This window comes from Leopardus geoffroyi, chromosome C2 (assembly GCF_018350155.1).
Source record: "Leopardus geoffroyi isolate Oge1 chromosome C2, O.geoffroyi_Oge1_pat1.0, whole genome shotgun sequence".
In the NCBI taxonomy this organism is placed as follows: Eukaryota; Metazoa; Chordata; class Mammalia; order Carnivora; family Felidae; genus Leopardus; species Leopardus geoffroyi.
The window spans coordinates 113,901,557-113,923,365 of NC_059333.1; the positions used below are offsets into that span (position 1 = coordinate 113,901,557).

General features: G+C 37.0%; 1 protein-coding gene across 1 annotated transcript; it reads right to left on the minus strand.

The window, feature by feature from the left end:
• Positions 1 to 224: 224 nt before the first annotated feature.
• Positions 225 to 21,809, minus strand: SELENOT (selenoprotein T). Its single transcript, XM_045503284.1, has 6 exons — positions 21,468 to 21,809; positions 6,290 to 6,400; positions 5,587 to 5,713; positions 3,449 to 3,536; positions 1,499 to 1,652; positions 225 to 972 (listed from the first exon to the last, which is right to left on the minus strand). The coding sequence occupies exons 1-5, from the start codon at positions 21,602 to 21,604 to the stop codon at positions 1,528 to 1,530; spliced, it is 588 nt and encodes a 195-aa protein (XP_045359240.1). The 5' UTR covers positions 21,605 to 21,809; the 3' UTR covers positions 225 to 972; positions 1,499 to 1,527.

Sequence of the window (21,809 nt, forward strand, 5' to 3'; positions counted from 1 at the left end):
CTGATATATGATGGTAAACAAGTTAAATTATTAGGCAAGTAGTCTCCATTCACCTAAAATTAATGTTGTAAAGAGGTTCAACTGAACTTTGAAATGAGTGAGTTTCAGTTATCCTAAAAATGGTAAATGACTTATTACTGTGTGTGAATCTAAAGTGTGTTCCTTATGAAATAAAAATTGAGGAAGACAATTTTAAATATAAGGTTAATAGGTACGCTGGGCAATAAATTCAAACTTTTTATTTAACTTACATCCGCTTAGTTTTTTATTGAGTTAGGTATAAAGGCCCAGTTAATCAACTCATTAGATTGGTCAAGGCAAGACACTTGAACTACATAACAGTATTTAAAAAGCAGTTGGTCTTTTAGTAATTCTCTGGTAATCACACACGCACACACGCACATACACACACAAATTGGTAGAGTACTCTAGATATAGGATTTCCCCCCATTATCTCATATAATGCACTGTTCACAATCTGCAGTGTTTTGAAAACTATATAAATTGGACATGACCAAATTAAAGATGCCTGATAAACTCTTATAAAGTTTTTGGGAACTTCAGCTGTATTCCCAAAAAGATCAATTTTAAACTATAAAAAAGGAAAATTCATATAAAATCACAACAGATTTAACAGACATCTTTGAAAGAAAGTCAAATTGTAACTCAATTTTCTACTTTTCCAAGTATGACTAAGGAAAAAAAGGTACAAGTAGTAATGTCTACATTTTTTAAAAACTATTAACTGAGTGAATTTGGGGAAGAAAAAAAAGCTATACAGTATTATTGCACTCCACGAATGTGCAGAATTCCAAAATGTGCCAGCACTGAAAAACTGTCTTGCATTGAGGTTTTCCAAGAGGTACAACGAGCCTGCCAAGAAAGCATCTGGTCTGTACTAACAGCTTGCTGTCTTCAGTACAGGCCTTCATAATGTCAGTCACGCTGCTCTTGCAAAAAATCCCTTAATGTCTGAAAGACATAGACAAAAAAGAGTATTTTATTTCAAACTTCACTCTTATAAAATCAACTTATTAATAAGAAGAGAACAGAGAACATCTCTGCTAAGCAAAAGTTAACTAATATTCACCTCTCTGTGTTCACACACATTTGCTTATAACTTTTCTATCTTGACCATGTTAAAAGAATCTGCACACTCTTAGCAACTAGTTAGTTGCAGGTAAAGGGAAGATATGTATATAAATATTCTAGCGTAATATACCAATTCTGACCATTAGTAGGAGTTCAGAGTCCAAAAAATGACGTTACAGGCCCAGCTTTTAAGCCTTGAAGATAAAATTATTAGCACAACCTTACCTTGTTTTGGCAGGTCCAAAATGCTCTTGATCACTTAATCAATTTTAATAAAGAAAACATCCATCTATTAAATCTTAAGTTGGAAACTCAAGTGATAATAGACACTAGAATATCTAGTACCTTGCTGATTTGTGATGAGAATGATACCTATAAATAGTTATTGTATTTTTAAACTACTTACAAAAGAGTTTTCAGTGCTGATAGGTGGGGCTATGATCGGTGATGTGGGATTGAATCCATATGCACATTGAGCTTCATTTCATTGTCAAGAATTTGAACAAGCTGTTGCATGGATGGGAGGTGACCAGATTCCAGCTTGGACCACACAGGCACATCTATAAAAATAAACAGTACCACCCCCTAAAATTAAAGATGAGTCTATAATAAGTGTTCATTCTACAAATATTTATTGTCTATATATACAGCTGAGGATACAGAAGTGAAGCACAGAATTACACTTCTGTAATTACACCGTTGTATAGTTTACATTCCAGTAGGGGAAATACAGAAAGTACTATACAAAATAGCTACAAATCACAACTGTGTATTAAGAATTAAAAGTAGAAGATGCTGAGGGACACAGGGGAGGCTACAAAGGAGCCTTTGCAATTATTATCAAAAGTGAGAGGTATTATTAAAATTGAAAGGTATCATTAAAAGTAAGAGCTGAAATACAGGAGAAGAGTGGTGGTACAAGAGAGGCTGGATAGGTGAATGGGGAGTAGATCAGAGTCAACAAACTATAAAGAGCCAGGAAGCAAGCATTTTCAGCTTGCAAAGACATATAGTCTATCACAGCTACTCAACTCTAATTGTAGTCTGAAAGAAGCAACAGGCAAAACAAGGGCATGGTTGTGTTCCAATAAAATCTTATTTAAAAAACAGGCAGCAGGACAGAGAGTGCACATGGCCATGGTTTGCTAATCCCTAGTCTACATCATGCAGGACCTTTTGGCTATGTTAAATGTTCTGGTCTTTATCTTGAGGACAATGTAAAGCCACTTAATGAACTTGAGGCAGTAAAGCAATGAGACGAAAATGATGTGCATTAAAAAAAAGAAAAAAATCACCCCACTGTTTGGAACAGGTATCAGCAGATTTTTTTGTAAGAAGCCAGATAATAAATGTTTTAGGCTTTACAGATCAAGAGGCAAAATCCAAGAAATCACAAAGGTAACCAGAGAACTAAATTTCCACAAATTTTTTGACGGAACTCAAAACTTTAGGTAATAAACACTAAATTTTGAATTTCATTTAATTTCCTTGTACCCTAAAATATTCTTTTGATGTTTTGGAACCATTAAAAAAGTGTAAAAACTACTGTTAGCTCATAGGTCATATATGACAACCTCTGGTTTAGAGAATGTATTAGAGGGTAACAAAATAATTATGGCGTGGACTAGAGTGGTGGTAATAAAGATAAAGAGAAGTAGATTTTTGAGAAATGTAGACGGCAGAATTAAGAATCAGACTTAGTAATCCATCAGATATGGAGAGTAAGGGAGAAACTGAGGTTATCCTAGGATTCTGACATCGGTAACTGGGTAGAATGATAATGGTGCCATTATAAATAAACAAGAATGCCATGGAAGGAGCAAATTGGAGTACACAAGAATTGCAGGAAGCAGAGGCAATCAATAGATTGGGAGTAGGAGTTTAAGATTCCCAAGTATAGCACCTAGAAGAAAGATCTAGAACTCTGTTGAGTAGAGTCATCATATGGATATAATTCAGGAGTCATCATATGGATATAATTCTCAAGCCAGGGGAGATGAGGCCCATAGAAAGTGATAATTTTGCATATTATGGAAAACAGAAAAGCCTAAAGGTCATTATAAATCATTTAAAATGTGTTACAAAATTCGGGGCGCCTGAGTGGCTCAGTCGGTTAAGCGTCCGACTTTGGCTCAGGTCATGATCTCACGGTTCGTGAGTTCAAGACCTGCGTTGGGCTCTGGGCTGACAGCTCAGAGCCTGGAGCCCACTTCAGATTCTGTGTCTCCCTCTGTCTGCCCCTCCGCTGCTTGCGCTCTGTCTCTCGCATTGTCTCAAAAATAAATAAACATTAAAAAAATAATAAAAAAAATAACAAATAAAATGTGTTACAAAATGCAAATTATTCAGAACCCACCATTCAAAGTTATCTCAAATGCACCTGTTGACATACACTGGTTCTCAATCATGTTGCTCAAGAAGAAAACCATCATACATGCATAGACCTAAAAGAAAATATAATTAAGTACAACAGGCAAAGTTATTTTAAAGACAAAACACTATTACAACTGAAGACACAGTAATCTTTTAAATATACAGACTCATTTTTATTTGGTAATGATTGTTTTTAAATCTACTTTAAAAGTTTCTATACAGACTATCATTGCTCTTCTATATGTTCAGATAACATATACAGAATAAGAAAAACGCATTCATTCACAGCCATATACACACTGAAGAATATACATTCATTCACAGCTGTATACACACTGAAGAATATATATTCATAATGCAGAGACAGAATTTCTCGAGATCTTGTAATAGCCTTAATAAGTTAAACAAACGAATACCAGCATAAGAAGGGTTTATTTCACCATTTTTATAATGTAAGGTATGAATTCACAAGAGACTAGTGATGCAATAAAGAGCAACTCCACGTATTCAATACAACCTGTCCACGTTCCAAACAAATCATTTTGAGTCAAATAAAAAAACTGGTAAGAGAAAGCACTTGCATATTCAATTACATTCACTTCCCTTTTGAATGCATATCTATACCCTTTCCAAAGAGAAGTTCCTTGGTGGACAGAAAAGTTTTAATAAAATCACCTGACTAAAAAGCAGGATGTAGTGAAGATATCAATTCACAGCAAGTTGTTTCAAAAAAAGTTAATAAAAATGCTCATAGCAAAAGAGAAAGAGCTCTCCTCCCAGTCCCACTTGAACTAGGTAGGCTTTAATTTCTTAAAGGTTACTCTCGCATTTGGAAATGTCTATTTTCATGCAAACAATACACAAGGAAGTTGCATGAAAACTACAGCTTTCAAGTATATTCCTCTTCCATAGATCAATAATGTTATACGTCTTCAGAAGTAAAATGCACTAAAGATGGAATCAATAGAATTAATAAATGTAACACAAAACGTCATGAGTACTTAACTTCTAATTCTTAATCTTATGCATAGCAATCTTACTAGTAACAGGGTAGAGACACAGTTCAGTGAGAGGTAGCACCTGATGATGTTTATTTTAAGAAGCCTTGCCTGTTACTGGAAATAAGTTTTTTCCTAAGGAAAAAAAAAAAGCATAGCTATGTAGGAGTCCACTAAAAGTAGTTTCAGCCTAGAACTAAAGAACAAGACCAGAAACCAGAATACGTCTCAGAAGGAAACCTAAGAAGCAATCTCATCCAAGAGAGAAATAAAACTGTATTTCTCATAGCAGAAAGACCCTCCAGAAAAAGATGATTTTAAGTGAAACAAATGAAAGATATCTAAAAAGAATGTATGCTACAGCAAGACCCTACAAAGGAGAAGAGACAGCACAAGATTTGTATGTCTATTTATACTGATTGAACAGAAGAGTCAAAGGACAAGTAATAAAAACAGAAAATTTTAATAAGAACAAATCAGCAGAAATCCCATTTTTAATGTGAGTAAACCCATTAATACCCATATTGTTTGGTATAAAAGCCTTGCATTCTATGTATGTTTTTTGTATATGATTTGACCTAATCTATATAATCAATATCAGGTATTAAATTATTTTGTGCCCAGGTTCTACTAAAGTCACACCTCACTATTCTTCAAATAGTAAAAAGATGTGGCGCCTGGGTAGCTCAGCCTGCTAAGCGTCCGACTCTTGATTTCAGCTGAGGTCATGATCTCACAGTTCTTGAGTTAGAACCCTGTGTGGGGCTCTGTGCTGACAGTGCGGAGCCTGCTTGGGATTTTCTCTGTCCCTCTCTTTGTCCCTGACCCTTACCCTCTCCCACCATCAAAATAAATAAACTTAAAAAAAAAAAATAGTAAAAAGATAAGAGCTAATCATTCTTAATACATAAACATAAAAACGAAGGCCAAGAAAAGAAAAACAAATACAAACAAAAAACTAAGTCCAAAAACGGTTAAGTGTCTTGCCCAAAGATTAAAAAATGATTGAGGCTGAAATAATACACGTGGACAGGTGAATCAGCAACGAGTACACAACAACCCAGTAAAATATTTCCATTGACAACCTAAAAACCTACAGCTACCAAACTATTAAGTTACATACCTTATTTTCTTGGCCCCACTGCCAGATGCTAGGAGCTTGCATGCCAAAGAAAGCAAAAGGATCCTTGCCAACAATTATTAAGCCTATTAATACTAGTTTGAAGACTGACAGGAAAGATGCTATGTGTCTATCAAAAGAAAAAAATATATATAAATTCATCAGAAGCCACAATTTCTCACCTAATTCAAAAATTTCCTAACTCAAGTATATGTATACAGACATTTTCTAGACACCAAATCTGGAACTTACTAATTACAACTAGTGAAAAAGATAGTAACTAAAGTTCATTGTGGAGTTTTAAAACAAAACTAAATATCCTTTAAATGAATAAAAAATTAACTTGTAAAATTATACAGCATTAGCCTTTAAAAATCCTATTAACAGCACAGAATTTTACACCATTGACTTTGTATAAAAATTTGGGTGTTCTTCATTTTTTTCCAAAATAAAAATTATATAAGAAAACACATCTTTAAAAGATTGCCACCTCTGAAAAAATCCTCCTCTTTTCCTTCTTTCAGTAAAATTCTTCTAAATTTGGATCAAATAAACTTGCTATTTATAAAAGAGTTTCTCTGTACATTATAACCAACTAAGAAGTTATAATAACCAATTAATTGAACCAATTCACAGAAGTTTACTCACCGAAGTGAAAAAAAAATTCATTAAAAAAATTACTTTTAAGTTACTGAAATTTACTTACCTATATATGGGTTGAGGGAGGTAATTTTCTCCTTCAATGCGGATGTCTGGGTACCGCTGGCTTATAACCCGCATGTACTCCTCAAACACCCGCCTATAACCTCAGGAAACACTGTAGAAAAATAAAAGTGCTTCCATTAAGTGCTTCATAATATGCCTACACTTATTTTGCATTTAGACAAAGCCTAAAAATTGCCAGGATTAAAAGTGTTTCTAATGAACAGTGACAAAGTAATAATGATTGATGTTGGAGGATGGCAACATGGAGGTTTTTTCACAAATTTCACATATTTAAGTTACCTTCCCCCATGTATATCCATCTATTAGAACATTAAACATTACAGACTTGGGTTACTGTTGGGTAGCAGCAAGTATCTATTCACATATGTTAGCATACTTTGAGCTCTCAAATCACCTTGCTTTTTGGGGAGCTATCATTAAGTATAAACACTGAAATGAAAACAACTCTTACACATCTAAAATAGAGACTTGCAAAACTGGGGCACAGAAAGCTTACAAAATACCAAGGCATGAGACATGAAACTTTGGCTCTTATTCCTACTCTGCCCCTAACTGGGCAAACATGCCTGCTCAATCACAATAAAAGTAACTTAAAGAACTCTTAAATCCCTTCTTACTCTACAGTTGCTTCTACTTTACAAAGAAAAACAAAGACTGGGAAGATAATTTTCAACAATATGACAGCAATCCATATCATTAGCAATTAAGTCAACAGCATCCAATATCGCCATTAAAATTTCTGAACACTAAACTGTGGATATATGACAGGCTTCCCCAGCAAAAAAAGGGAAAAAGGCCACCAGAGTGCATATACAGGCAAAAGGAAAACTTTATGACATTGATGAAAAAAATTAAAGACACAATAAAAGACATCTCATTTTCAGGGTTCAAAATTCATATTGTTGGGGTGCCTGGGTAGCTCAGTCGGTTAAAACATCCGACTCTTGATTTCAGCCTGGGTCATGATCTCACAGTTCATGAGTGAGGTTGAGCCCCACGCCAGGCTCTGTGCTGATAGTGCAGAGCCTGCTTGGAATTTTCTCTCTCTCTCTCTCACTCACACACACACACACACACACACACACACACACACACACAAAATAAATAAACTTAAAAAAAAAATAGTCAAGACATGAAAACAACTTAAGTGTCCATGGACAGATGAATGGATAAGAAAATGTGGTATAAATACACAGGGGAATACTATTCAGAAAAAAAAAACAAACTACCATTCGCAACAACATGGATGAAACTTGAGGGCATTATGCTAAGTGAAGTAAGTCAGAAAGAGAAACACAAATTGTATAATCTCATTTTTGCACGGAATCTAAAAAAGCCAAGCTCAGAGACATGGAGGCTGGTGGTTGCCAGGGGCTGTGGAATAGGCAAAATGGGGAGATGTTGGTCAGAGGATACAAACTTCCAGTTGCAAAACAAATAAATTCTAGGGATCTAATTTACAGCAACGTGACTATAGTTAACAAGACTGTATTGTATACTTGTAAGCTGCTAAGGGAATAAATATATGTTCTCACCTAATAAAGGTAATTATATGAAGTGATGGATGTGTTAACTAACCTTATTGTGGTAATCATTTCACAATATACATGTATATGAAATTATCACCTTAATTATACATAATTTCTATTTGTCAATCATAGTTCAATAAAGCTGAGAGAAAAACAGGAGGCGGTACCGCCAAATCAACAGAAGAGCTTACAAACTCAGGTAGGATTGTTAAGCATTTAGGTACATTAAATTCTAAGTTAAGGAACACACAAATATAAAGCAATGAAAGTACAGAGGAAGCAGAATCAGTAATTAAGTGACAGTAAAGTAAAATGTAAGGTGCCAGCTTTGTCAATCACACTGTTATCAAGGAAAAACATACCAACCACCAGCACAGCCGTCAGGTTGATATGTGACAGGGCATAACAGTCCAAACACTAGATCTCAATTTAAGAAAACTCATTTTTCAGGAAAAACAAACAAACAAACAAACAAACAAACAAACAGAAATTCACCTGTTTGCTTTACAATTAATACTTCCTCTACCTTCAGAATAAAAATTTCACAAGAAATTAAGTCCCTAAAAAGTATGAAATTTTTGCAAAGGGAGACAAATTTCCGCAGCTATACTTAAAAGAACTTAGTAAACATACTTTATGTTTACTAAACAATTACCTTATCTAATATTTTATTATTACTGTTGTTAAATTCACCAAATAGTAGTATTTTGTCACAACTGCTTTCTCTACAAGAAATTTTTAATGGTGCTTTTGTTTTGAGAATATTACAAAAATAATCTAGCTCACCTATATGCCTAACTACCTTGAAACCAAGATATGCCCCCTGATGTCAATGGCTCTCAAGTTTGCATCAGTATTTACAATGGAGTTAATTATCTAAAATGATATTCTCTTAACTTTTAATGAAATATTTTGAGAGCTAGAGACAAAGTTAATTGAGTTCAAACTTCTTTTTTAATAGACGAAGGGGAAAATAGGAAGCTCAGAGAGATGAAGTGACTTTTCCACAGTTATACATCCATATACTTATTAATTCACTCACTCAAATACTTATTGAATGCCTACTACAAGTCACGCACTATATTAGGCACTGGGTATGTAGTGATGAGTGACACAGATACGGTCCCTGCTCTTAGTCAGGGCTGAGAGACTAGAACACAGACTTTGTGATTTAAGATCCTAGCCCCTTCCTCTAGACCCCAATAGAACATTTAGGTGATGCAAGAGCTATCTTCCCCGAAGTCCAGGAAATAATTCCCTTTGGTGACAATGCCACTAGCAAATACCCATACAGTCGAACTCCTGGTGACAGAGATCTCTGAGGTTCTTCCATGAGGAAGACCTATAGATTCTCCCTCTGGGAGAGCTAAAAACCTGTGGGCCCCAAGAAGTCCCTCGTGTTTGCTCTGGAGTTCCAATCCTTTGCCAAGGGAAGCCCAAAGAGGCCTAGCTAGAGAGGTGTATTTACAAGCAGGCAACACCTCTGGTCAGATTCCTCCTAGTCACCTACTTTTCTGGCTACTGTGCTCAGAAGCCTAATTCTATCCTTGGTTCCTCCAGTCTCAAGTCTTCGGCATAGTCTCAGACCTCCAGATCAAAATCCAGATAGAATCAGCTCATATTCTTAAAACCCAAAACAGACTTTAAAATTGTACCTTTCTTCAAATTTCCAGTTATAAAATGCTGAAGTCATGAGGATGTAATGTACAGCATAGTGACTATAGTTAGTATTAGTGTATGGAATATTTGAAAGTAGCTAGGAGAGAGGATCGTATAAGTTGTCATCACAAGAAAAAAAATTATAACTACATATGGTGACTGCTTTAACTAGACACTGCGGTACTCATTCTGCAATACATACAAATAAGGAATCTTTATGTTGAACAACTGAAACTAACACATTATGTCAATTATACCTCAACGACAAAAAAACACCTGTACCTATTTTATTTCTGAAAAATGAAGCAGTTTACAAAATTGACACAACATATTTTTTAGATGAGTTTCCTTACATCTAAGTAAACTTTCCTCCCTATATTTGTGTCCCGAATTGTGAAGAAAAACTAAAGAAACTTTTGCCTGTATAACTGTTTTCCCCCAAAGAATTTTTCTGTTTTGAAATAGCTATCTCCACTGCTGACAGATGTTTTCCAAAACAAAATATAACTAGTGTTTATCGAGGTGGGCAAAATGTTAAATTAAAGACATACATGGTAAGGAGCCAGTTCTCATTCCACTTCTACTACCACACCCAGCTCTTTCAACTTATTCCATTCTTTCTGCATCCATGAGTAAAACTTTGACTTTCAGTAAACCTCTAATACATAAATATGTGAACATGCTAAATATATGCTGCAGCCGATCTCTCTTCCTCCTGCCCCAGGACCAAAAGTCCCTAAGAAGTAGACTTAAACTTTGAAATCTTAACATTAATTCCTAATCACTTTGCAAATCTCTAGTAATTACTATACAGAGTCGACTTGTGCAATTGCCTAATTTAAAATATGTTTTCACGGTACTTTTCTAAAAGAAAAAACTTGCATACAAATGAGATGATCTACATGTAATGGACAGAAAGGATATTTAGGAAATAAAGGAAAATGCCTTGTCTGTGCTACTTCAAATAGATTCTGTGCTTTACTAAGTCTATCATGTTTACGGTGTCCTGACTCATGATGGCAACCACCCCACTTTTCCCCTTTCTATATTATGTCTGCCCCTAACTGTAGTCAAATGCTTGCTTATATCAAACTTGAGTCCATCACTTGATTTCAGCTCAGGTCATGATCCCATGGTTTGTGGGTTTGAGCCCTGTGTCGGGCTCTGCACTGACAGCATGGAGCCTGCTTGGGATTGTTCTCTCCTTCTCTCTCTGCCCCTTTCCTGCTTGCTTGTGCATACACTCTCTCTCAAAATTAAATGAACTTTAAAAAATATTTTAAAAATGAAACAGGGCAAAATCTCAGATATTTATGAAATAAATACTGATGATTTCTATTTTTAGCATCTCTTGAATAAACTTTCCCCTTTTATTTACAATAATCTCCTCGGGACACCTGGGTGGCTCAGTCGGTTGGGGGTCTGACTTGGGCTCAGGTCATGATCTCATGGCTTGTGAGTTCGAACCCGCATTGGGCTCTGTGCTGACAGCTCAGAGCCTGGAACCTGCTTTGGATTCTGTGTCTCCCTTGCTCCCTGCTCCTCCCCTACTTATGCTCTGTTTCTCTCTCAAAAATAAATAAACATTAAATTAAAAAAAAAATAACCTCCTCTCCAACAGTCTTCTCACTCATACATAGGACTGGATCCTGTTTACATAATGAAACCAACGCCTGCCATTGTTGACAGTCCAGAAAAATGCAAACCTGTCAGGGGAAGGCTTGAATTCCCTGACTAAAAACAAAGAAACGGGATTTAAAAAGTCACTATCTCCACAAAGGTGAACATTTAACACATTTAATCTTTCCAAAGGACTGATAAGTCAGTCTTCAGAGAACCAGAGAAAAATAAAGTACCTTTTCTTGAGAAAAAAGGACACGTGAGCCAGGGAAGATTGAATGACATCTCAGACTTTCCAGTTTTCTATTCTAGCCTGTCTTGAGGCCCTGCTGCATCCTTGCCTTTAGGTTCACGGACTATTCTTCTAACAATTTTAAAATGCATTTTCAAACATATTGTTCAAACCAGTTCAAAAAGGTTTCTGCTACTTGCATCCCAAGAATTTCAACTAAATTTCTCCCACAGTGCACCAATAAAATCAGGAAGATATTTTGTAAATACTGTGCTCTCTGATTTGTCTATAGCATTGCTCAGTCCAACAGCTCACTGATCATTGAAAGCTGTGTCTTTAGATGTATATAATCTTTATTTCTCCTTGTTCTATTTAGTAGATGAAGTGCTATAATATAAACATGTGTCTGGTGCATCACCTGCTCTAAGTGCTTTAAGGAATGAAATCTGCAAGGTGTCCTAGGAACTACACAAGAAACAAGGTATTCAGAGAGTGAAAAACAGACTAAAGTCATAAATGTTTTTAAAAAATTGCAAACAGGAGTGCTTATACACTCTGAAGACCAAAATGTGGCCCAGAACTTGTTCAGTTTTTTAAGATGAGGCAGAAGCGGCACCAAAGAAGTATCAGATTAAGGATCAGTATTGTACGAAATCAAGTGATTTCCCTTCCAGCTACCTTACTCTTAGAACACTACAGTAGCCACCACAGTAAAAACGCACACACAAAATATGACTAACGTGACTTCCAAGATTCCTGGCTTCTTTACTGAGTTTATTCCAAAGATTTGACAAACCTAAAATGTGATTAATTATCTTTTTCTGTTCTCTTCCTTCTTTTGTCTTATTCTTGAGGTCATTAGCTTCTAGTTTCTCTATACCATTGACGTAACATTTCAGGAATTCTGCTGCTGCAGACTATTCCACCAAGAATTTATAAACTGCTTAGTTCCTCACCTCTTCCTGGGGAAGGAATTTTCTGTTTACTCTGGAAAACACTTTTTATAAACAGATTTATACAGTATGTAGTCACTCAATAAAAAGCACTCAATAAATAGAAATTCTTTGTCGCATCTTAAAATACTTTATATATATCAAACTTTTATTCTTTTCAATACATTTTTTAATTAGAGATATGATTCACATGCCACAAAATACACCCTCAGTTTATTTTTTATCAGTTGTCAGAGAGACTGGCAAAAAAACATATCGTGTTCTGTGCTAGTTCAATGGCCAAACTAAAGAAGTCTCTGGGCTGCTTTATTGCTTTCCTATTTGACCTGTGCATTAACCTGCTGGTTGTAGACTGATTTCACATCACAGTAGAATAAACTCAATAAAAAAGCCAGGAATCATAGAAAGAAAACCACCAACAGGACAATAAGTTGTAATAATCAAAAAGGGTGTGTTGGATATCAGAGCAGCAGAAAGAAGCCTTGCAGTAGTATAATGAATTCTGGAAGTTTAGCCCCACCAGTAGAGGCATAGAGGCCAGACCAAGAACATTACTGATAAGGGTACGTTCAAAACTGAAGTTTTACATGTATTACATTCTATGCCCAACAGCTACCAAGCTGGAACAGAGGCTAACCAGGTAAAAACCTACTAGAAATGAACACTATTAGGTGATATCAATCTACATTCCAGTTAGGAATATAAAGGCAGGGGCGCCTGGGTGGCGCAGTCGGTTAAGCGTCCGACTTCAGCCAGGTCACGATCTCACGGTCTGTGAGTTCGAGCCCTGCGTCAGGCTCTGGGCTGATGGCTCAGAGCCTGGAGCCTGTTTCCGATTCTGTGTCTCCCTCCCTCTCAGCCCCTCCCCCGTTCATGCTCTGTCTCTCTCTGTCCCAAAAATAAAAATAAACGTTGAAAAAAAAAAAAAAAAAAAAAGAGGAATATAAAGGCAGGGAGAGGGGGAGAGGGGCAGTCAGGTTATCTCAGGGCCAACCACAGTGGACTGACTATAAAAGGTTGTACTCACTTTTTCAATAAATATTAACTGAAGACACACAAAAAGAGATAGAACCCAAGGCAGACAAAAATTATGCCTTTTTTGGCTGGCAACATTCTAATAAAGAAGAAAAAGTGAACTCGTTCATAGTCTACTGGAGAAGATAGACTTCAACAACTGGTAATATCTGAAGCTGTTTCTCTTTTGAGAAACAGGGAGGACAAACAGAAAAAAACAAAACAAAAACACCTAAGGGACTACGAGAAAAGTGTCATAAAACAAAAAAGCAGAAATAGCAAATAGAAAAGATTCAAAATAAGAGCCTATATCCAAAAATATTCTTCTGCAAGAAGCAGAAGGATGAGAAGAGGTAAGGAAGCACTATAAGAAATCCCAAAACCAAAAAGCAGAATTAAATATTTTGAGGCCCTAAAAAAATATATATGTATATAATGGGTAGAAAACTGAATAAGTGATAGAAGATAAATAATCAACAAAAATTACAGAAGATCTGAATATTATCATTAACAGATTTCACAGCTACATCAGGTTTCATTTTCAATAGTAAAAAAATCCCTGATAGCCCAAAGAACATTTGCAACCAATGACCATGTTAGGTCACAAAGAATGCCTAGGAAGTAGAAATAGCAAATGTCATATTCTCTGATTAAAGTGCGATAAACTAGAGGCACCTGAGTAGTTCAGTCGGGTCAGCATCCAACTTCGGCTCAGGACATGATCTCACAGTTCGTGGGTTTGAGCCTCGCATCCAGCTCTGCTGACAGCTCAGAGCCTGGAGCTCTTTAGGATTCTGTGTCTCCCTCTCTCTCTGCCCCTCCCCTGCTCACACTGTGTCTTTCTCTCTCTCTCTCAAAAATAAATAAACATTAAAAAAAATTAAAGTGCAATAAGCTAGGAATTTTAAAAAACCCAATCTACTTGCTGGAATGGGGGGATTGCGGGGTGGCTTAAATGGGTGACAGGCATTAAGGAGGGCACTTTTCAGGAGGAGCACTGGGTGTCATCTGTAAGAGATGAATCACTGGGTTCTACTCCTGAAGACAAAACTACACTGTATGTTAACTAAATTGAATTAAAAAAAAAAAAAAAAAATCCAACCTACTACTTCAAGCTCTTCTAGCAGGAATATTAGCTAGTTTAACTATGTCAAAATTTAAATGTGATACCCTTTAACATAATCATAATACTTTATTTCTGTGGATTTAGTTTATAGAAACTATTGGACCAGTACACAATATATTCAAGGATATTCATCTTAGCAAAGTAATTTTGTGAAAAACTGGGATCAACCTACGTGTTAACCAATAAGGCACTAGTTAGATAATTTAAAGAACACTCATCTTATGTAATACTGTGCCTGCTGATGCATCTCCCTATTTACTGACAGCAAATGAGAAGTGATGAAGGAGAAGGCAAATTAAAAAAAAAAAAGCCTATGACTATGAACTCATTTTTTGTAGAATTACATAATACAGTATTGTGTGCAGAGTCGTCTTGAGTCTCTTCAAATATTAATAGAGAGCTACAAGTATTTTTTGCTTTCTTATATGTACTTCTGAGGGGAGAGCAAATTATGTGATCCCAAAATATGCCACTTTGGCATGTGGCTTATTTTGAGCTGAAGGTAATCTAGACCAGGCAGACTCAAAACAAAACAAAACAAAACAAAACAAAAAACAAACAAAAACCCCCCAACTTACTGCTCCCTTAACTACCTGAAAGAATTTAGATAAGGTGCCTGAACCAGACAGAAAGCTGTTATCAGAGGTAACTTTTTATCTGTGGCAAGGCAAACATCTAATTACCAAACATCTGCTCTTCTTATTGTCCTGTGTCTCTCCCCGCCTTTGAAGCCCCAGGCTTAGCTGAGGATACTGTATAAGCCTCAATTGCCCCACTTGTTCTTGCATCTCATATTTTTTATGGGGCTCTCATAAGCATGTAATTAAATGTTTTTCTCCTGTTCATCTTTTAAGTCATTTTGATGAAGAGACCAGCCAAAAGAACCTAGAAGGGTAGAGGAAGAATTCTTCCTCCCCTACACTTCTTATTATTTTTACAAGAAACATGTATTATGTTTATAGCCAGAAAGTTAATTTCATTTTGTAAAAGATCAAAGTCTCCAAGTTTTCAAAGATTTACTTACCAAAGTTCTCATCACAATAAAAGACGATGAAAATAGTATATTACAATAATAAAACTTGATAAATGGTAGCATTTACACTGTACTAAGACTTTTAATTGATTATCTGCCTCCTTTATTTCCTGTCCCCTCTCCCCGCTTTCTGCTGACTCAGGCTCCATTTACATATGATCTTCCTTACTTCTATAAAGCTCTTTCTCTACATCTCCTGGTGGTTTCCCCATACCCCTCTAGATTTCATATCCTCCTCTCAAAGCCTTCCAACTCTCCTTGAATAGATAATCCTTCTTTCCACTAGGTTTTTAAAGCCCTCTATTATGACCTCTTTTAGAACACTGAACAGAAAGCTCTACTGTAATACTGTTTAACATGTCTGTCTCTCCCACCAGACTATAGGTTTTCAAACATTATTGTAAAAAACTAATTCTTATCTCCCTAAATACTGGACAAAAGGGGAAAACGGTGGCATGAAAAAAAAGGGGCATAAAAAACAAGGAGCTGATTATGAGCAGTTCTTGCAAAACCCACATGGCAAGATTTCTTCCTCACCAATCCCAGGCTGCACCCCCATCAAGGGAAGTCATGTGAAAACAGGATTTGATTTCCCTTTTTGGAAAGCAGAAAAGGTGACAATCAGATGAACCAGGAAGTTCCAACTACACTCTTCAGTGACAAAGGCAGAAATGAAACACATATGCATGCTTTCTTTTGCCATGAAGCTTCCTAACATATAAAACAGAGTAACAGAATTTTAAACGTTACTTGGAATGCAACCAATAACCTCATGTTAGAGATGAAAAAATTGAGAGCTAAAGAGATTCAGTAATTTCCAGAAAGTCATTCAGAAGGTAAGAGGCAGATCAACTTAGAACCTGGGCCTCCAAAGCATTAGTCCAATAAATGCAGTTTCCCAGTAACTATACTATTCAAAATTTATAAGGTTAACTTGGTGTTTCCAAATGACACATTCAATTTGATTTCCACCACTTACCTTAATGGCAAATGGTAAGGAAACAATGTTTCAATTTTCTGTAAGAGGAGATAAAACCTTTAAAACCACTCATATTTTACCTACTTCTAAAAGCTTTGGACTGAAGTACTTTGTTCATTATTATTATTATTTTTTTTAAACAGGCTCCACATCCAATGTGGAGTTTGAACTCACCACTCTGAGATCAAGAGTCACATGCTCTACTGACTGAGCCAGCCAAGTGCCCCTTTCTTTGCTCATTATTAAGTAGAGACAACTATTATGTGTACATTATTCATTTAGATACTGCAGTTGTTTGTTGTTTAAATAGTAAAACAAAAACAAAAACAAAATGGTGACTAAGTTCTACATAATTATGGAAAACTTTAAAAATCTATTATAGTGGTAGGTGTGGCAGCCAGCATTTCATTTTTCTCTAATCACACTCCATTAGTTCTCTACTATCTGGATCAACTTACTCATTTATTTCATTGATTCCAAGAAGTACACTTCTCCTATTTAGCATCTTTTTAAAAATCAGGATTTATCTTATAATCATTACTGTGTCCCAGTTTAAATGGCAGTATTTTTTTTTTTTTCCTTCTGAGTGGTATATAAAATAATGTGTAACTTATAATCCATCACATCTTAGGCTTGGTGAAATACAGTAACTGGTATTTAAGTTTTTAGTTTCAGTTACTATGGCTATTTTGGGGAGATGAAATTTCTTTGTAGGATATTCCCATTATTGTATTTTAAAAATTCAGGGTTCCTCCCTTTCCTTCTCTCTCTCTCTCTCTCTCTCTCTCTCTCTCACACACACACACACACACACACACACACCCATAAAATTGGTCTAACATTCTAGTGAATGGCACAGTACCATGCCAGAACTCAGGAGCCATCTTTGACACCTCTCACTCCATGCATCCTCTCCTTCCCCCCAAATATGTAACTTATGAAAAACTGCATCTCGTAAAGATCTTAACCTGTCCCTTTACATTCTATTTCTACCACCACCATTGTATTCCAAGCTCCATCATCTCTCACCTGGGCAACTCCCAACAGTCCCCTTAAATGGTTTCCCCATACTTATTCTTTGTCCCCTATAATGTCTTTTCCACAATGATCCTGAGCTTTTCTTAACATGGCTTGCCAGACCCTCCTGGGTTTGTGCCACCTTCTTTTTGGTCTTTGAGGTCAGCAGCCTTGGCTTCAAGCAATTATGTTCTCTTTACTACAAAGCCAGTGAACCTGTTATTCCCATTGCTTGAAAGCTCTCTGGCAATAAATCTTACCCTTTAGATCTCAGTTCAAAGTAGGTTTCCTCATGAAAACCTTCCCTGATCCTCTGACTAGTTCTCTCACACAACTATTCCTTTATAGCAGTTAGCACAATTAGAATTTTATGTGTTGTCCATGGATTAATGACTGCCTTCCATTCTTGCCTAAGATGTCTATGAGAAAACCGAATTCCCAGCAACCAAGTGCCTGCACAGAGGAGGTGCTCAAATATTTGTTGAATATGCAAATATTAGGTCCACGGTAACTCACGATCTGTAGGACTCACAATTTCTCCGATTTCTTCAATTCGGCCTTTTACTAATCTTAGTAAGTATCAACATCCAAATCAGTCTTAGGGCTTTATTTTCTTGCCTCCATACCATGAAAGCAACGGCTGAGTTGGTATAAATTTAAATACAAATCTGTTCTTGTAGTAGTTGGTTTCATTTACCTCTAAAAAATACTTTGTGTTGGTTGTCCTAAAATTATAGCAGTGGATTCTTAAATTAACCAAAATTAGAAAATTCTGCTGCACTCTGCTTACATTTTGAAATCTCAGCTTTATTTAATCTACTATTCTTAGTGAATCAGTTGTCAAATACTCAGATAAGTATTAACTGTAAAGAGTTGTAGCCAGTAAGCTCTTTAAATTACAAGGATTAGATGCTGTAGGTCTGACTACATGTTAAATCTCAAATATGAAAAAAATAAAGCATGCATATAAAAACATCATGCCAAACGGTACCTGTCAGAATACATTCACATACAGAATGCATTTATTCATAAAAGTCACAAGAAAGGAAAATGTTACAAGGGAACTTTATTTTAAGCTCTGATTAGAGAACTTTCTTTTTTTACGTTCAATGTTTAAACATCCAAATAAGCAAGATAAGTTTTCTCCCAAAATAAGAAATCAGTTGTCATCAAACTTATCTAATTCTGTCACTCCATCAATTAACATAAACTGAAGACTTACGTATATAAAGTAATACTGCGCATTTCTGGAAGTTTCATGAGGGATCACATCTATATTGTTCACCATGGTATCTTTAGCCCTGGTACAAACAAGTCTTGAATGGATATTTACTGAAAAAGTACATGAATGTAGAATAGTAAACTTTGTTTTAAGCTATTCCGCACACTGATCTCTCTCCCTTTAATTTCACTTATGTGTTGTGCTGTTTTGTTTTTTAGCAATTATAAAAGTGGTACAATTAACGGATGATATACTGAGCTACAGTTAAAGAGAGAGTACTCATAATAAATATAAAGGAGGACAAAAGCAATTGAAAGTAAGGTAAAAATAGTTATCTCCTTTCTTAATAGTGGTAATTAGTGAAAAATTGCCTTTTACAGCACTTAAATTTCAAGGAGAATTCAAAGAATTTTCACAGATTTAGCCTCAATCGTTTTAGCTTCCTCTCCTCTCCCAAAACTGCAAATGAATGTCCAAGAGATTGTGCCAAAACAAGAAACCCAATATTCAATTTACTATACACAGATTAACCTCTTGGGGAAAAAGTAACAAACAACAAGCTAATTTACCTGTATATGGAGGGCATACTAATAAAATTGTTTCCCATGTATGACTAAAACCAAACAAAACTGATTTCCATACATAACATGCTCTGGGTTACTGAAAAAGAAAACTCTTATTAGACTTTTGGGACAAGTTTGTACTTTAAAAGAAAGAAAAAGAATGAAAAAAATTATGCATCACAAATTCAAATGAAATACCTAAGATTTATTTATTTATTTATTTATTTTTAATGTTTTATTCATTTTTGAGACAGAGAGAGACAGAGCATGAACGGGGGAGGGGCAGAGAGAGAGGGAGACACAGAATTGGAAGCAGGCTCCAGGCTCTGAGCCATCAGCCCAGAGCCTGACGCGGGGCTGGAACTCACGGACCGCGAGATCGTGACCTGGCTGAAGTCGGACGCTTAACCGACTGCGCCACCCAGGCGCCCCAGTACCTAAGATTTTTAAAAAGTTTAGAGAAAGAACTGGATGCCCTTTCCAGAACATTTTGAAAACTTTGCTATGAACATCCTCCGTGGAAGGTGCACTTGTTAAATTATTGTGACAAGTATCCCAACAGAAGCAATTGTAAAAGAAGAGTATTTTGGAAAAGTACAAGTGAAACCAAGAGATGCAAAAGTAGGAAAGAGAAAAATTACATAACTTGGAAACTGCACTCTTTTTTAAACTACTTACATCCAAAGTTTCACACTTAATCCTTAACAATAATTACAGACAGTAAAAATGACTGCCACTCTCTAATTTTTAAAAATTATGGAAAAAGTTGGAATGGTCAAGCCATAACTTCCATTTACAGTTTTTACAGTACGTTACAGAAAATGATATATGCTGTCCACACGGTAAACAGTTCAAGGAGTTTGTTGTTGTTTTTAATCAAGAAACTGCTAGGTTTTTATAGTTTTCACTCCAAAATAAAGTCTCAACATCTCACTTTCGGACTCTATGGGTCACTTAAACTGAATTTTAAAATTTTAAGTATTTGCGTACTCTTTAAAGATTAAGCAAAAAAAAAAAAAAAAAAACCAAAACCAAAACCAAAACCAAAACCAAAAAACGGCTGGGTAGGCAGAAAATCTAACCTTTAATACACTTATATTAATAAAGTTTTAAAAAGCAAATTTTAACTGCATTATGGCCAACACCAACACTCCAAAGTACCATGACTCTGAAAATTTACTTACCTAATCATCCTATCCTGAAGAAAATACAATGTTTTGTGATACAGGATTCTAACTTCTACAATTTTACTATTTTAGTTTAGCCTTTCAGTCTCCCCCAACCCAGTTACCTTATTACATGCATTATTGCTCAAGTTCTAACTTAACTAGGTAACAACAAAATCACAGAAAGAACAACGTCGACAAATGCCAGGTTTTTTTTCTGGTTCAGGGTTTTGTTTTTGCTTTTGTTTGTTTTGTTTTTCTATTTATCTGAATGCATAAGATAGAAAGGTAGAAAGACATGCCAGGTCAGGCAACTCCAGGGAGGGGGGTGTAGAGGAATGGGGGAGAAAGATAAGAGTTGTTTGGGAGTGACCGTTGTCAGACGAGCAACGTGCTCCTTTTCAAAGACCTTTTGGAAATTGCAAACTGAGAATCGGCCTCCCAGGACCTCTCCTCGCCCTCCGGCTGTCAGAATCCCCACTCCCTCACTCAACAATCGACCGGGGAAGGTCCAGCAGAAAAGGCGTCTATCCCTCGTGGGTCTCCTCCAACGACCCGAATTAACCTTCGCCCAGCGGCGCAGCGACGGCGCCCGGCAGAACCCCGAGAAAGGGGAGAGGAAAAGGGAACCGGGTGGCAAACGCTGGAGCTCCTCCACCGACGCTGCGCCAACTCGTGCCCACCTCCGCAAGCAGCCAGGGTGGCCATGGCGTGACGCCGCCAACCGGTCCTCCGTACTGACAACCGTCCCCACCTCTTCGCCTTTCAGTATTTAACCTTCCCTTGCCCTCCTTCCCCACTCCCACCATTCTAGGAGGCAAAAAAGAACTGAGCGAAGTGAGCGGTTATACTTGGAGAAAAGAAGGGCAGCCTGACAGTCCCAGGAAGGCCCTCTGAGAAGGCAAGCTGCGGAAAGCTGCTGGCGCCGTTCTTCCGGGCCAAGTGGGAGGTTCAGCCCGCTAGGCCGCAGAGCCGGGGCCTCGCCTGGCGACAGAGGCCGAGCAGAGGCGCGGCGGCACTGCCGAGGCCCGGCGCACATACTCACCAAATCTGGAACTTGAGCAGCGGCCCCGTGGCGTACTGCATCTTTAATCTTTTGCTAGGCACGCCGCCCAGGTTGGCCGAGGCATCGCTCCGGATCACCGCCGACGCCGCCACCAGGAGAACTAGCAGAAACCTCATCTTAATCGAGCCAGCCACTTCGGCCGCCCTCAAACTGAGACTGCAGCCAGCCCAAGGCCGAGCGGGAGCCGCGAGCAGCTCACCACCGCGCAGGCGCGATCCGCCAAGGTCCGGGAGGGAAGCAGAAATGCGCCTGCGCAGTGCGGCGCCAACTCACGCTCTGGGAGGCATCGCTGACCTGTTTCACTGTCATGACCCACCATCT